Below are 15,991 nucleotides of genomic sequence, written 5' to 3'. Positions count from 1 at the left end.
CAGAAGAGACCTAGAATAGTAAAGGTAATTCTAGGCAGCAAAGGCAAGATGGAGCATCACAATCTCTGACTTGAAATTATACTAAAAAGCTACTGTGACGAAACAGCACAATCCTGGTTAAAAAAAAAAAAAAAAAAACACAGATCAATGGAACACATTAGAAATGTAGAACACACTCAGCCACTGTATGTTTGACAAAGGTGCTAAACACATTCACTAGAAGAAAGATAGCCTCTTTAATAAATAGTGCTAGAAAACCTGGCTCAGCACAGGCCAAAGATTAAAATCAGACCCTATCTTTTTTGGGAGGAGGGTACCAGGAATTGAACACACAACCTCACACTTGTCAGGCAGGTGCTGCGCCATGCGAACTATATTCCTGTATCTTTCACCATGCACTAAACTAAAGTTGAAACAGAGCAAAGTTCTAAATATTAAAATAGAAACATTAAATCTACTGGACAATAGAACAAGTAAAACTCTTGAAGACACTGGTGTAGGCAAAGACTTTATGCATAAAACTCTAATCACGCTATCACAAAGAATCAACAACTGGGGTTCCATCTTATTAAAAAGCTTTGTACAGCAAGAGAAAACACCAGAGTGAGCAGACAATCCACAGTGTAGGAAAAAAATGTTTCCCAGCTGTTCCTTGGACAAAGGATTACTATCAAGAACATATACAGAACTAAAAAAATCAGACTGAGAATGTAAGATGAATACACACTTCTCAGAGGAAGAAATACAAGCAGCAAATATATATGTATCATTAATCATTTTAGAGATGCAAATTAAAACAACACTGAGATTCCATCTCACCCCAGAAAGAATGGCTATTATTAAGAAATAAGGAATCAGCACCATTCATGGACTGCAGGGGAGGAGAAGAAGTCAACAAGAAGCTAAGACCTCCTGTGAGTTGGCGCCATGCACTGGTAGACTGGGGAAGAGCCAGACAACAGCCTCTTCCAGTGCGCAGGCAGTGACAAAAGAAGAATCAAAGTGTCCCACACCCTCACCATAAGCATCTGGCTGATCCAGAAACATAGGCTATGATGATAGCTGATGACATAAAATACAACTTAATCCTTGTAGTGGACTTTGCAGGCCTAAAGCCAGTAGTCTGATCATCTATTCAAAGGATATGGATATGCAATGTAGCATACATATATGGGGGAATCTCCTTTTGAAGGTGATTGTTAATTCCGTATTATCTTGTTTTAAAATTCTGTATCATTCTCATTGTTTTGTTTGGGTTTTATTGTTTTATCTTGTTTGATTTTGTTGTGTCTGATGGCATGGGCAGCTATTTCAAAGATAGCAAGATAGTATTACATAGCCATTTTGGATTTACTATTATCTTGTTTTAATGTCCTGTACTGCATTCATTGTTTTGTTTTTATTGGTTCTGTTTCTGTTTTGTTCAATTTTACTATGTCTGAAGGTATTAGCAGCTATTCTGAAGAAACAAGAGACATTTAGGTAACCATTGCTGATTTCCTATTATCTTGTTTTGAAATCTTGTGTACTTACACTGTCTTGTTTTGATTGACTTATTCTTTTATTTTGCTTGGTTTTATTCTGAAATAAAATTGAAAAAAAAAAACTTAAAAAAAATCAACCAAACCAGTAACAAATGCTGGAGGGATCTAGGGGGGAAAACGAAACTTTCTCCACTGTCGGTAGGGCAATTCCTCAAAAACTAGACTAGAAGTACATTTGATCCAGCCATTCCCCTCCTGGTATCTTCCTGAAAGAATTAAAAGCATGATACTACAGTGATATATGCACACCAATGTTTACAGCAGCATAGTTTGTAATAGCTAAATCTTGAAAACAACCCAAGTGCCCATCAACTAATGAATAGATAAAAAAAGATGTGAACTTTTTATACAATGTAGTATTACCCTGTCATAAAGATATGCTTGAGACATTTCTAGGAAAAATGGATGCACTTTGAGTCTATATTCTTAAGTGAAATAAATCACACATGTTTAAATACCAGCTTGCTTCTCTGGTGTGAGAAATTGAAAATGTAAATAAGGTATTGTGAAATAGGAAGAAAATGTTCAAATGGGGAAGGGAACAAGGGAGAGGAAATGGGAGCATAAGGGGGAAGGAAGGAAGGAAGGAAGGAAGGAAGGAAGGAAGGAAGGAAGGAGAGACAAAGAAAGAAAGAAAGAAAGAAAGAAAGAAAGAAAGAAAGAAAGAAAGAAAGAAAAGGAAAACAAGGAAACAAAGCCTTTATAAATGAGAAGGGGAAGGAGAAGTTGAAGGGGAGGGCAAGGGAATAGGGGGCGCAACCAATTTTATCATGTACAAGTATAAAGTATAAATCATTAAGTATATCTAAAATGTACCAATAAAATCTGATTGGAAAAGAAAAAATATTCTGCTGAAGACTTTAGGAACATCAATTTTACACAATATATTCCATGAAATAGAAAATGAGGGAATACATCAATTCATTTTATGAGGCCAATGTTACTTTAATACTAAGACCAGACAATAAATACAAAAATAAGAATACTATAGACTGACACAGAACATCCTTAACAGTTTATCAGCAAACTCAATGCGACAACTCATAAAAAGAGCTACGTGGGGCTGTGGATTTAGCTCAGCAGCATAAACGCCTGCCTTGCAAGCAGGCAGTCATGAGTTCGATCCCCAGTATCGATAAAAAAGAAAAAGACAAAAAAAAAAAAAAGCTACGCACCATAACAAAAGAAGGGTTTACTAAGGAAGTATAGAGCTGGCTTGGCATAAAAAACAAAAACAAAAATAATGTAAACAATTATTTCCTATTATCAAATATTCAGAAGGTCAAGGCGGAAAGAAGAATCACAAGTGTAAGCCCAGGCTGGACACCTTAGCAAAACTGAATGTTAAAAGAAAATTCCGAACAGGCAAATGATATACATGTATATAGCTCAGTGACAGAGCAGTTGCCTAGCATGCATGAGGCCTTTGGTTCAATTTCCAGCACCAGTTCAAATAAAACAACAAACAAACATCTATGAGAGTATAAATCTCTGTTGCATACAGTCATTCAATTTTTGTTACCTGGTTACAATAGCCTTCGTAAACTAAAAGGATAATTTCTCTACCTTAATAAACAGAACCTACAAAAACCTGTAACTAATGTCATATTCAATGTCTGAAATATTTCTTAATCAAATTTTAACTTCAGCCAAAAGAAAACAAGACTAGCAGTGGGTTAGATAAAAGATTTTAATTTGAAGAGAAGTGACATTGATTCCATCTGAAATTTTAAGTCGGGATAAGACATTTCTAAAACAATCTCAATTATGAAGCTTTCCGATACCGCCTTCTGTGTACAAATTTACGCTTTCTATTTCCCAGATGAAAAACAGCTATGACAGGAGCTAGTCATGGTGGTGCATGCCTAAATCCCAGCCCTCTAAGAGGCTGAGGAAGGAGGACTGACACAACTTTGAGGTCAGCCTGGGCTATGGAGTGAATTCATGGGCACTTTGTTTCAAAAAAGAAAAGAAAGGATGGGGGCTTGAAAAGGAAAAAGATCAGCTTTCTGGAGGTAAAATCTGAGTTGGTTTTGAAGAACTGTCAGGATCTTTTCATGACGAGACAGTAAGAGACTGTTCAATACCTTAAGTAAAGGTAAGAAATGAACACAGAACAGTAGTGTATGCATCAGGCAGAAACAAAGGCAGACCAAAGTGGTATGTGGATCCAGACAAAACGGATATTTAATCCAGAAAAACTGTGAAGAGTTTTTTGTGCCAGTTTATTGGTCCACTGACTTCAATCTCCAAATCCAACCTTCTTCATCCTTATCTATGATAATGGAGTTGGGTCCAAAATTGCTCTCCTTGGCCAGCTGCTGCACTGTTAAGCTTTGTCAGTGGGGTGCTGGAAGGGCAATGCAGAAAAAGGTGCTTTTCTTCCTTTAGCATGCCCTTGCCTGCAGGCTTGGATGCGTCCAAATGTCAGCAGCAGGAGGAACACTCAAAGGCATCTGACCCGCTCAACAAGGCAAAATCCTTTGTGATGGCTTTGCAGAGAATTCTCCTGGTGCCTTAGCGGGCTCCTAGCTAGTTTTACAAGTATAAAAGTAGGGAATAGTCCAACAAGTTTCAGTGTCCAGCAGGCAGTTTCCTACGGCTATCTCAGGCACCAGTGAACTCTGTCATCCACTAAGCAAGGCAGAATCCCACTTTCTCCAAGAAGATTTGAAACACAAACTAGGGACAAGAGCCTTGAAACGTGCTCCTCCCTCAGATGCACTATTTCAGCTCCAGAAGTAATGGCTGTGCTCTATTCTGCTATGATTGTATTCTTTACCAGTTTCTCTACTTTGCTCTACTTTGAACTGTTAATCCTGGTTAACTTGTTAATAATTTCCAGTTAATAACTTCCTTGTTCAAATTACCGTGCAGTATGTGTTTTTTTGTTGTTGTTGTTATTGTTGTTGTTGTTTTTCGTCTTTTTCCTTTTTATCGGTACCGGGGATCAAACTCACGACTGCCTGCTTGCAAGGCAGGCGCTTATGCCACTGAGCTAAATCCCCAGCCCCTCAGTATGTGTTTTCTGATTGGACCCTAAAAACTATAAAACTGTACACCTTAGCAAAAATAGAATGTGTATATAAATTTTTAATTTTAAATAACAAAAATATCCCAACTCCCTGAAACAGCTGCATGGGAGAGAAATGAAAAGCAAGATGGGAAACTAAGTGCTCTGGGTTAAGTTTCCCTGCAAACTATACTGTTGTCCTCAAAGAAAAGAATGAATGAAACTATCTTAAATTTCCAAGAGGCTTTTTAACATAATGATGGCTAATGACAGCCATGTGCCATAAATGCTACACTGATTCAAAGTAAAATAAAATTCTGTATAGCTTCCCTTAGGATCTGAAGAATATACTCAAAATACACACACCTATAGACACATTTCTCTTTGGTTTCACTTCCAGTGCCTTTGTGGGTTTGTTTTGTTTTTGGTGGGAGGAGCTCTTTTTCAGATAGGTTCTCGCTCTGCAGTTCAGGCTGGCCTTGGGCTTACTTTATATCCAGGCTGGTCTTGAACTTGCAACTATCCTCCTGTTTAGCCTCCTGAGTACTGGAATTACAGGAGTGTACCACTCTGCCCAGCTACTTCCAGTGTCTTTGGATGGAAACAAAACAGCCAACCATTCTTTCAGGAGAGCCAAATGAAATGTGTAATATGATCCAAGACAAACAAACATGCTATAATAATGAACATGGGGGGGAGCTTCAAGCAAACTCAGTAAAATTTCTACCCAATGAATATGTATTTTTGAAAGGAACTTATTTATATAAAACCAAATTACTTTCAAGTACTTCAAATTTAGAACAAGTAGTTCTGTGTTGAAAACTTCAACCTTCAGAAGTAATTGTCACAATATTTTTGGGATTTATATTAAGAGAACAATTAGGGGCTGGGATTTAGCTCAGCAGCATAAGCACCTGACTTGCAAGCAGGCGGTCGAGAGTTTAATCCCCGGTACCAATTTAAAAAAAAAAGAGAGAGAACAATTAGGCTGTACTGTAACCATAAAAAGTTGAAAAGACAGTGAGATGTTACTCAACAAATTTTAAAACTTTTTTTTAATAAATAAATTCATTTGTAAACTATTATTTTCTAAAACCACTATTTGACAGCAAACAACCCAGAAACTAATTTCTTATTCCAATTTTAATATATGTGCTGCCCAAATAAGCACTAACTTTTTATTTACAAATATGACAGTTTGAGCGTCTGCCTTCATTATCAACTGCTCCCTTACTTCAGGCTATTTAAAAAAAACAAACCTCCAGAATGCTTCCATTTATTTACTTAAACCAAATACAGCAGAATCAGTTCTTAAATTCTGCATGACTGTCATGCCTCATGTTATGGATTAAAAACTGGTGGTCGGGGCTGGGGATTTAGCTCAGCGGCGTAAGCACCTGCCTTGCAAGCAGGCGGTCGTGAGTTTGATCCCTGGTACCGATTAAAAAAAAAAAAAACAAAGAACAAAAAAACTGGTGGTCAAGGCTTCCGGTAAAGATGGTGGATAGATAACAGCAGATTACAGAGGCTCCCTGAGACAGTCAACTTAGATGCCAAAATAACACAACGTGGGGAGTCCCAGACAGAGGGAGATGGATCCTCTGACCTAGGAAGAAACTAAAGTAAAAAGAACCAGTCAAACATGTAGTCCCAGTGCTACTATTGTAACAGCTAAGATTCTGTGCTCTCCTTCGAGTGCCCAAACTCGCATGGCTGTGACTCATCGAGCTGCCAGGATTCCCGCCACTTCGACTCACTGGAACCACAGTCACACTGAAAGTAGGAAGTTGGCGAGCCCAATGGAGAACAGAGCTGGCAAAGGACCTGTCGACCTGCGCTGAGTGCCGGGAATAAAACCTTCCATGGAAAAAGAGTGTCATTCCAACGGGATGACATCTTGCAACTGGGCAGGACTGGCAAGAACAAGGAACAGCAGTGACTTCAGTCAGTTGTTCCCTTCCCAGACGAGATTGTTGGAGTATGCTTGCCCTGGGCCATGCCCCTGGTTGAGACTCAGTAAGATGTCCCAAACCAATTCCCTACATGCGGCGCACACTAACATAATGAAGGCTTCAGCAGGTTGACTGACCAGGAGGAGAGGGGCCAGCATACGCCGCCCCTATTTGCACCTCAATAACACACTGGAGCAGGCAGGATCACCTAACCAGCATGCTTCAGAAGAACTGTAACCAACAAAGAAAGGGACTGGCATCTCCTCTTTCTGCCTATATAGAAGAAACAGAAAATATGAGAAGAGGAAGCAACAAGAAAAAGTTCCCAGCCCCCAACCCTGAGAACATTGATCCAGGGAAGGTAAATACAAAGGATACTGAGGACAGCAAACATGCAATATCAGACATGGAACCAATGAACATAAAGAGGTATCTTCGGGACCTCATAGACAAGTTCAAAAGTGAAATATTTAACCAAGTAAAGCAAGATATAAGTAGATTAATAAAAAAATGCTAAGCACCTCTCAAGAAGACAAAGATAGAAGAATGGAGGAGCACAAAAAAAGAAGAGAATTGTTTGATGAAGAATATAAAGAAAACATAGAATACATGAAGTGGTTCAAAGAGATTACCAGGAAATAAAAACTAAGGATAGATTATCCAAACTAGAGGACAAGTTTGCAATGTGGAATCATGAAAGGAAAACTTCCTTTGTAATAACAAGGAAACAAGCAGTAATAATACAAAGGCTAGAAGATGACAAGAGGATCTATAACTTGAGAATAAAGAATGTGAATGAAGAAGCGGGGTACAAATAAAGGAACTACAAAGGCTATTCACAGAAATAATTAAGGAAAACTTCCCAATCATAGGAAAAGGAAATGATATTCTGATGTATGAGGCATACAAAACTCCAGCCACCTACAACCAAAACAGAGCTATACCCAGGCATATAATATTCAAGATCCCAGAAATTCAATATAAGAACAGAATGCTGTCAGAGACGAGAAACAGATTACCAATAAAGGAAAACCCATCAAAATCACAGCAGACTTCTTGACACAGACCGTCAAATCAAGGGCTTGGAGCAAAGTATTTCAAGCCCTGAAAGAAAATAACCTCCAACCCAAACTGATATACCCTGCAAAACTATCTCTAGAAATTAATGGAGAAACAAGGTGTTTCCAAGACAGAGGAACTAGGGGAATTCATGACCACCAATGCCACTCAATTCTGCAGGACATTCTAGAGAGAGAGAAAAGTACCAGGATTCCAGGAACAGTGGCAGAGAGGCCTCAATGAATGGAGCAGAAAGCGGAATGATGAATAGCAGACAACTAATGGCAGAAAAAAGAGCACAACAGAAATGAGGCAGCGAAGACTGGCTATAATCTGTAATACACTTGATACGCTAAAAAAAAAAAGAAACACACGCAGAGCAGATCAGAAGGTAGGTCCACCAAGATGCTCTTTATAGGAAATACAATTAACCTGAAAAAGGGTACATGGACTGAAAATCAAATATGTGAAAACAATGCTCTATGAGACAGAGAACCAGAGAGAAATAGGGGAAACTATACCAGTATTTGTGGACAGATTGGAAAGACAAGCTTTAATAGGTAAAGGAATACAACTAGAGATCAAGTCCAGGAGGGAGAAGGTTTGGAACCACTTAGATAAATAGCAGGTTGCGCCCCCCCCCCAATCTAAAAACCAAGGGTGTTGGTGAGACCTAAAAATGCACAGTGCACCCTGGGAGAGTGAAAGGGGAGGAACAGTCTTAAAAAAGACAGCAGAAGATATTGTTAATAGTGTATCAGGATTTAAAACCCGTATTACTCACACCACTCTGCTTAGATTTTATTCTGTCCCAGTTTTTCTACTTGTACTAGATCTGAGGACACAGACAGCTATCCCCAAAATATCAGGATATAGTACAGTAATCATCTTTAATCTCCTATTAACTTAATCTGGAGCCCTGTATAACTAATACTGTTTTATCATGACCGATCGTAGTTAAATCTGGTTTGTTTGATTGCTGTTTGGTATCAACAGATTTTATTTAAAACTGTTATGATTGATAGTATCAAGTCTGAGAGTATAGGCAACTACACTGAAGATGACAAGATTCACTACGATACCCATTCTGGTTTGATTACTACCTGTCTTTGAAGTTTTACACTATCTACAAAGTTGTGTTTTTATTAATATTGTTATGTACTGCTATATTCAAATATACTGTCTGATGATATAGCCAATTCTATTGAAGATAACAAGACACAACACAGTAATCATGGTAGAACTCCTTGTACAGTGGTTTATATGTCTTTTTCATTTCATGTGTTTATAGGAATATGTTTTGTTTTGTCCCGCTTTGTTTTGTTTCTCCCTCTAATCTAGGAAGGATAGAAATACATGTTAAAGAGTCATGCATGCGTAGAACCTATAAACAGTTTACGAGAACTGATCTTCTAACACATAATGAAATGAACAAATATGGATAACTGCATGTTTGTTTAACTGTGTAAGATTGATAACCATATTACTAAGTTTTTGATGGATAGTTGAACAGAACTGTTTGCAGTCTCGCTGTTTGAATCCCCACTTTATGTTTCACTTTTATATCTTGAGCAAGACAATATGTAATCATCAATTAATGATTTCTTACTGTATATTTTTTCTTTGAAAGTATGTATCATTTCTACCCATTTTCTATTTTGTGTAGTCTTTCTTTAAATAAAATTTTTAAAAAACTGGTGGTCAACTGAATACCAGCTGGATTAAATTAGCATGGTGCTGCATGTAGACAGCCATTCTGACAAAAATTGCCAGCATAAAACAAAGAGATGTGGAGAGGAAGAGGATTGGCATTGTGGATTCTTTCTAGTGTCATTGTTTGGAGCCACTAATTCTCCAGGGGGAACTCAGGACCTTGTAACTGAGAATGGCCACAGTTCACTTTGGGGGAGCTCTGGTCCTTACTTTTTGAGCACGGCTTCCTGAACCTGGAGGGGAAGGTGCGTGCTGTTTTTAACCTCCAGGAAAAGTCTGTCATGCTGGCTTCCTGATATGCACTCGACTGTTCTCATAGTCAGAGAAGCTCAGGACCCCACTGTCGTTGAGGACGGCTGTGGTACTTTTCAGGGAAGTCCTGGTCCTTATGTTGAAGGTCACTTCTTGGCTCTACTGCTCTACTCCCTCAACCTACTGGCACAGAACCTTCACCCCACTGGCACAGTCTTTCTAGCTTCCACCCCCGACCTTTGGGCCTTCCTAGCATGGATCCGTAAAATAAGACTTGCGTGGATCATTGTCATGGGCTCTAGGGCCCCAGCTAGACTCATGGGAAGCACTGGCATGGGCTCCAGGTCTTCAGTTGGACTTGTAGAACACTGCTGTGGGATCCAAGATCTCAGCTGGATGTTTTAGGTCTTTAGTGTTGTAGACAGATTTCCTGCACTTTCTTGTATTTAACTCTGTGACCATCATAAAATGTTTTATAAATTCTGTATCCCGTATGTAATTGTTCTTGCAACCCCTGACCACCACACCACATTTCACCTCAAGTACCAAAATGTGTATTTTCTTTTTTCATATGACTCCACAGAGGGAGTGAGAAGATGGGGCTCCGTGGTAGAGAAGAAAGTAATGGACTTCAATGGGCAACTGGAAACGATATTTAAAAGAGATGAGCATCAAGGTATAAAAAGAATGTAACTGGACACACAATCGCAGATTATTGTGATGGGGGAAATTAAGTGCTTTTTCCTCTATTTCTAAAATGTTGCTATGCTTTATAGTGAGAAACAGATATTTGATTTAAATGTTTTAATATTTTAGTCTATAAAGAAACATGTCACCAACTCATTCACAAATCCACACTTTGGATAAATCATTTTTAAATCTTATCACCTAACTTCTTAAAGATTCTATTTCTGAATCTTTCTCAGCCAGGAATCAACCACTTCTTCTGACTGATTGATTTTGGTAAAACCACATAAAAGCTACCACTGGAACCACTTTTGTGTGCACAATTCAGTGGCATCAAGTATATTCACAATGTTGTGCAACTATTATTACTATCAATTTTCAGCATTTTATCATCTCAAATATAAGCTCTGTATCCATTAAAGGTAACTCCCTATGCCAGTACCTGGTAATCTCTTTATTTTTTGATTCTATAAACTGACCTGTTCTAGGTATCTAATGTAAGTGGGTATTTACCCTTTTGGGTCTGGCTTATTTCACTAAGTATGACATGTTGGAGGTTCTTCCATAATGTTGTACTATAATAATCACATCTCTCCCTTAAGGCTAAATGATAGTCCATTATATGCAGATAGCACATTTTGCTTATCCATTCTGCTGATGGACATTTTGAGCTGTTTTCATTTTAATTTAGAATAAAATTAGAATAAAATACAAAACACCAATCGAAATTAAGAAGTGCTTCAAAATGTGAGTAGAGGAAAATATACAAAAAGGAGAAGAGTTGTAAGACATGTACTGAGGGGCTGGGGATTTAGCTCAGCAGCATAAGCACCTGCCTTGTAAGCATGAGGTAGAGTTCAATCCTCGGTACCAATAAAAAAAAAGTTAAAATTAAAAAAAAAAAAGACATACTGAGGTCTGAGGAATGCAAAGAACAAACAGCAACAGCACACTTTTGGCTAGCCTTGTACGTGTTTCATTCTGTAATCTTTCTAAAAACTGTAAAGACTATAAGACTATCATTTGACCCATCACTACATGAAGAGAATAAGCAATAACTATATTTGGATATGACCTTCCAACCACCTGTGCTTCATATATGCATTAACAAGTACCGTACAATTCAATGCACTGTACAAGAACAGATATATGACTCTCATGGAACTAGCTTAATGTAAGGTATAAATAGGATTATGATTTTTTAAAATCACAAAAGTATATCACTTTAAGCCTTGGTACTACGAAGAATGAACTAAGAATACTGTAATATTCAGGAACCATGTGATCCAGTTAATCAAAAACTTCTGAAAACAAAATACTCAATCTGCAACTTGAAAGTTTAAAAGTGTCAAATAACTAAATGACAGCTAAGGAGTCGGACGATGGCAAAGTGGTAAGCAACAGAAAAAGAGCCTCTCTGGAAGTTCAGACACTGGAATGGGGAAAAGGAGTGAAATAGGTCCTCTGAATCCAGGAAGAATCTGACACAAGAACTGAAGCCCCTAGGAAGAACCAAGAGTGAAACTTCAACAAAGGAGGAGGAAGCTGGTAGCACCTTCTCCCTGCCCGTGAGAAGTGGTTAAAACCTGTGGAGACGTAGTGACTACGGGCAACACCAGAGGCCTCCACCGAGAGACATAATGGTAGAAGGAAACAGTGGATGTGGAGGACTACACTGTTGGTGGTGAGGGCTGCAGGACTGGACATCCTGTGGCAGACGGTGACTGGCCAGAAGCCAACCTGGAGAGGGGCCAATTGAGCTCAGAACTTAGAACAATACTGGCTCCATCTAGCAGTTCCCAGCTGAGTTCAAGCCGATCAAAGGTATGCTGACCGCGGCAAGCTAAATGGGTCTAGTCCCAATCTTAAATTCAGAAACCAGTCTGAACTTCAGGAGAAATAAAAGGTGCAGCCTCCAAAACATGTTATACAAAATGGAATAGGCTGACTTATATTTCACTTTTTCATACCAACAAAGCAAATCTTATTCCTAACCTTACTGGCATTTGGCCATAAATTTTTAAATTGCTTTAAAAAAAGATCCAATTTTTAAAAATCTCAATTAGAAAAGAAGATAAGAATTAAAATCCAAAACATGAAATAGCTATTTATCAAGAAATACACTATTGTTTATTTACAAATATTTGAGCATCGCTGTTTCTCAAGAGACTACTACTAGCATCTGAAGCCAACCATGCAGGATGAAAAACTGTCCAGCAAAACGCTGAACATTTAGCAACATTCCTGCTCTCTGCCCTCTAAAATGTCACAGTGCACTCTCCTCCCCAGTCACTGTGATCACCAAAAACTGCACCCCATCACCAAAAAGTGCACCCCATCAAACTGTGACCTTCTTTCCCCCTCCCAGGATCACCCTTAGGAGTAATTTCAAAGTACAATAACCTTCTTCTGTAAATGAAAATCTCTGTAATACAAACTGCCAAATTTCTGTCTTAAAATACAAAGCAAACTTAACATAATTGTAACGTTTCTTGATGACACAGAATCACGATTATGAACAGTGACTAGTACAAGTATCTCAAGAATTAAAGTGTGTATGATCTCTGATCTTGTATAACTGGCCCTAGTCTACTATATTTGGACATAACAGAACTTATATTTATTGATACAGGGTCTCTTCACATTGCCCACGCTGATCACAAACTCACAGGCTCAAATCATCCACCTGCTTCAGCTTCCCCCTGTGGCTGGAACTACAGGCATGTGTACTTTTCTAAAAGTTGTATGTGATAACCATTCTACCTTATTTATCTGTTCACTCTTCTAGGCAAATACACTATTTTTTCTTTCTAGACTAATTTTAGCATCTCCCCTGGACGATAGTAATTTAAATGCTAATGACAAAAAGCATAATAATAAGTGCTTTTTGGTCATTAACATAATAAATCAAATGCCTAAAGCGATAGGTGAAGGCTTACAAATGGCTCCAGGCCTCCCTATGAATTAAAGTGCATGGGCTTGGAGATAGCTATTTTCCTTCTAAGAAAATTTTTAACCGTATTTTAGATGTGCACTATGACTTAGAAACTCCAGCAATCTGATAACTGAATAAATCAGAACTTAACAAAAAACTTATTAGTAAATAATCAAGTTTTATAACTAAAGGATATTATTATATACTACCAAATACTCTAATCAAGTATTGTAATTATTACTAATAATATTTTTAAAACTCACCTGATTTCTTTGAGTCCTTCTCTCTGGATAACTTGCAGAATTTCTTTATGACTCATGGGTGTATTAGGGTATTTTTCTAAGACCTGAAAAACAAATATATGATAATAAATTATTTCTTCTTATTCTAAGTTCTTATGTAAGTAATTATATCTCTTCTTATAATTGTCTTAATCATTACATCCCAAACACATATATGCACAGAATTTTTATCCCAGATCTTCTCTCTCTCAATCACAAACAGTAAGTGAAATTCTTAGGCAAAAATGGATCAAAAAGAAAATACTAAAATATCAACTATTAATTGGTATAAAATTGTTTGCTGTTTCTGCATCCATCCACATATCACATCCCTACCTTTACCTACCATAAACATCTTAAGATTATCCATTTTTACATTTCTAGAAAGCCTAGTACAGAACAGATGTACAATTCTTAACCAAATTCTTAACCAAAACAAATGAATAATACAGCTATAATGAAATTAAATGACAAGTATATTCTGGTTCTAATACAGACAGAGGAAGCATAGCCCATCAGGGCACACGAAATAGTCATTTGAAAATGGTAGGAGGCGGCTTGGGGAGGAAACCACAAGTATCACCTGTATGATGGTGAGTTTCCTGGTTTCGTTTCCTCTGGTAGCTCTTGGAATGGACTGAGCGGTCCTACGCCCAGAACTGTACACTACATACAGATAGAAAGAATCCCGAGAGACGCCTCTCTTTTGATTGGAGGCATAGTACACGGTACTCTCTTTGGCACCACACGAAGGTGAAATTCTGTGGGAGTTTTGTTTGTCATTTTACTTTCTGCGCTTTTCTTTCTCTGCCTCTTCTCCAGGGAATTCCACAGCAGCAGCTGTGGTAGCATTAATACCAGTAGTGGCCAAACAAAGACCTGAAGCCCCAAGAAAGGGCAACCTCTGATCTCGTGTATGTACGGGGAATCTCCACAATTTATACTCTTTTTAAACATCCTATCACTTCAAAGGTAAATGCAATCACAGGAGTACGCAGTAAGTTGGGGGAGGTTACACACTCCTAGACAATCAGGAGGCTGAAGGACTGGCTAGTCTTGGAAATTTAGTGAGACTCTTTCTAAAAACGGGGAAGAGGAATTGGGGATATGGCCCAGGAGTACAGCACCTCTGTTCGACTTTTAGTATCACCCAAAAAGGAAGTGGCTGAGAGGGCAGATAGTAATAGTATTGGTGGTGTGTGGCAAATCAGAGAAATAAAAACCCTAGTTTTCCAGCCAGTTTGCAAGGTTTTCTTCAAATTTGTTTTTAATCTAAGGTTTCCTAGTAATCTGCCTGGAAAACTCTAGAAGCCAAAAAGTGCCAGGGAACTTGCAAAGAGAAAAGAGCTCAAGAAAGTGATAGCATGAAGTTCTGGTTAAAAAAAAAAAAAAAAAACCTAGGGTCAGCCCAGTGCTACACATCTGTGGATCTAAGCTGACACTGTCAGGTAGACAGATACAGACATTTCTCATTTAAAGACCAAGTTGCAGTCCTGCAACTAGGTCATTACTTGCACTGGTTGCTAAATGAGGAATTGCACACAGTATATACGATATTCAGAACAAAGAAACAGTCAAAGGGAACTCCAATATTTGCTTCTATTTGTCTCATACGTAATGTATAACAGAACCATAATACTGTACTATACAGTACAATCAGCAAAAATTGCAGAATTATGTAAACAAACTGTACTGTAGAAACAAACACATTGAGGGTATATAAACGAGATGTCCCAACTGCCAGGTGTGGTGGTACACACCTGTAATCCCAGCACTTGGGAGGCTGAGGCAGAGGATTGCTATGAGGTCAAGGCCAGCCTGGGCTACATAATGAGGACTAGCTAGGACTACACAATAAAACCCTGCTTCCAAAACTAAAAAAGGAAAAGAAAAAGATGCCCAGAATAGTATTTTTTTAAAAAGTACATTCAAGCTAGCATTTTAGTCACAGAATCATTCAGGGTCATCATCAAAATTATAATCAGGAGATGCAGAAGGCCCGAGTAAGAGAAATGATGAAGTAGAAATGGAAAAAAACTAGTAGTAGAGGTCCTTCGGTATACCCGTCAACTATCCTGTTAGTGTGATCTAGTCTGCTATTTCCATTTTGCCTCAAGAATTTTACATTGTAAAAGTTCACTCATTTGCCATTCTGCTTTCCTGAACTGTTCAACATTTAGATAGATAGCGTCTAGTTCCAGCTGGGTGTGGTGATGCATGCCTGTAAGCCCAGCACTTGGGAGGCAGAGGCAGGAGGACCACTACAAGTTCAAGGCCAGTTTGGGTTACACAGTGAGTTCAAGGCCAGCCTATACTACATAGCAACCTGTCTCACAACCATGGCCTCTGGTGGCAACAACTGCATTCACTTCTCAGGACACACCGACTAGGCCCTTGGCAGCAAACTTCTTTGTAACAGTACTTGTTTAATTCTTTTCTCTTCTTCCTCCTCTGCTATGTGTTACTGTACTTGCAACTCTATTAAATCTTCCTTAGTTCTTCCTCAGTATATTCCACTAATTCTTTAATGTCCTGCACTTCAACATCCAAATTAA

General features: G+C 38.4%; 1 protein-coding gene across 2 annotated transcripts in view; it reads right to left on the bottom strand.

The window, feature by feature from the left end:
* The window catches only part of Asxl2 (ASXL transcriptional regulator 2), a 153,798-nt gene that overhangs the window by 91,562 nt on the left and 46,245 nt on the right, over positions 1-15,991 (bottom strand). For both annotated transcript variants that reach the window (XM_013155917.3, XM_063231340.1), the window contains exon 2: positions 13,419-13,501. In XM_013155917.3, coding sequence (XP_013011371.1) covers positions 13,419-13,501 — 83 coding nt within the window. The remainder of the gene's footprint in view (positions 1-13,418; positions 13,502-15,991) is intronic.

The sequence above is a fragment of the Cavia porcellus genome, unplaced genomic scaffold (genome assembly GCF_034190915.1).
Source record: "Cavia porcellus strain 051 isolate PalLab524CR breed Dunkin Hartley unplaced genomic scaffold, mCavPor4.1 scaffold_1, whole genome shotgun sequence".
NCBI lineage: Eukaryota > Metazoa > Chordata > Mammalia > Rodentia > Caviidae > Cavia > Cavia porcellus.
Note: the sequence above shows the minus strand (reverse complement) of the source record. Positions and strands in the feature narration are given on the sequence as shown.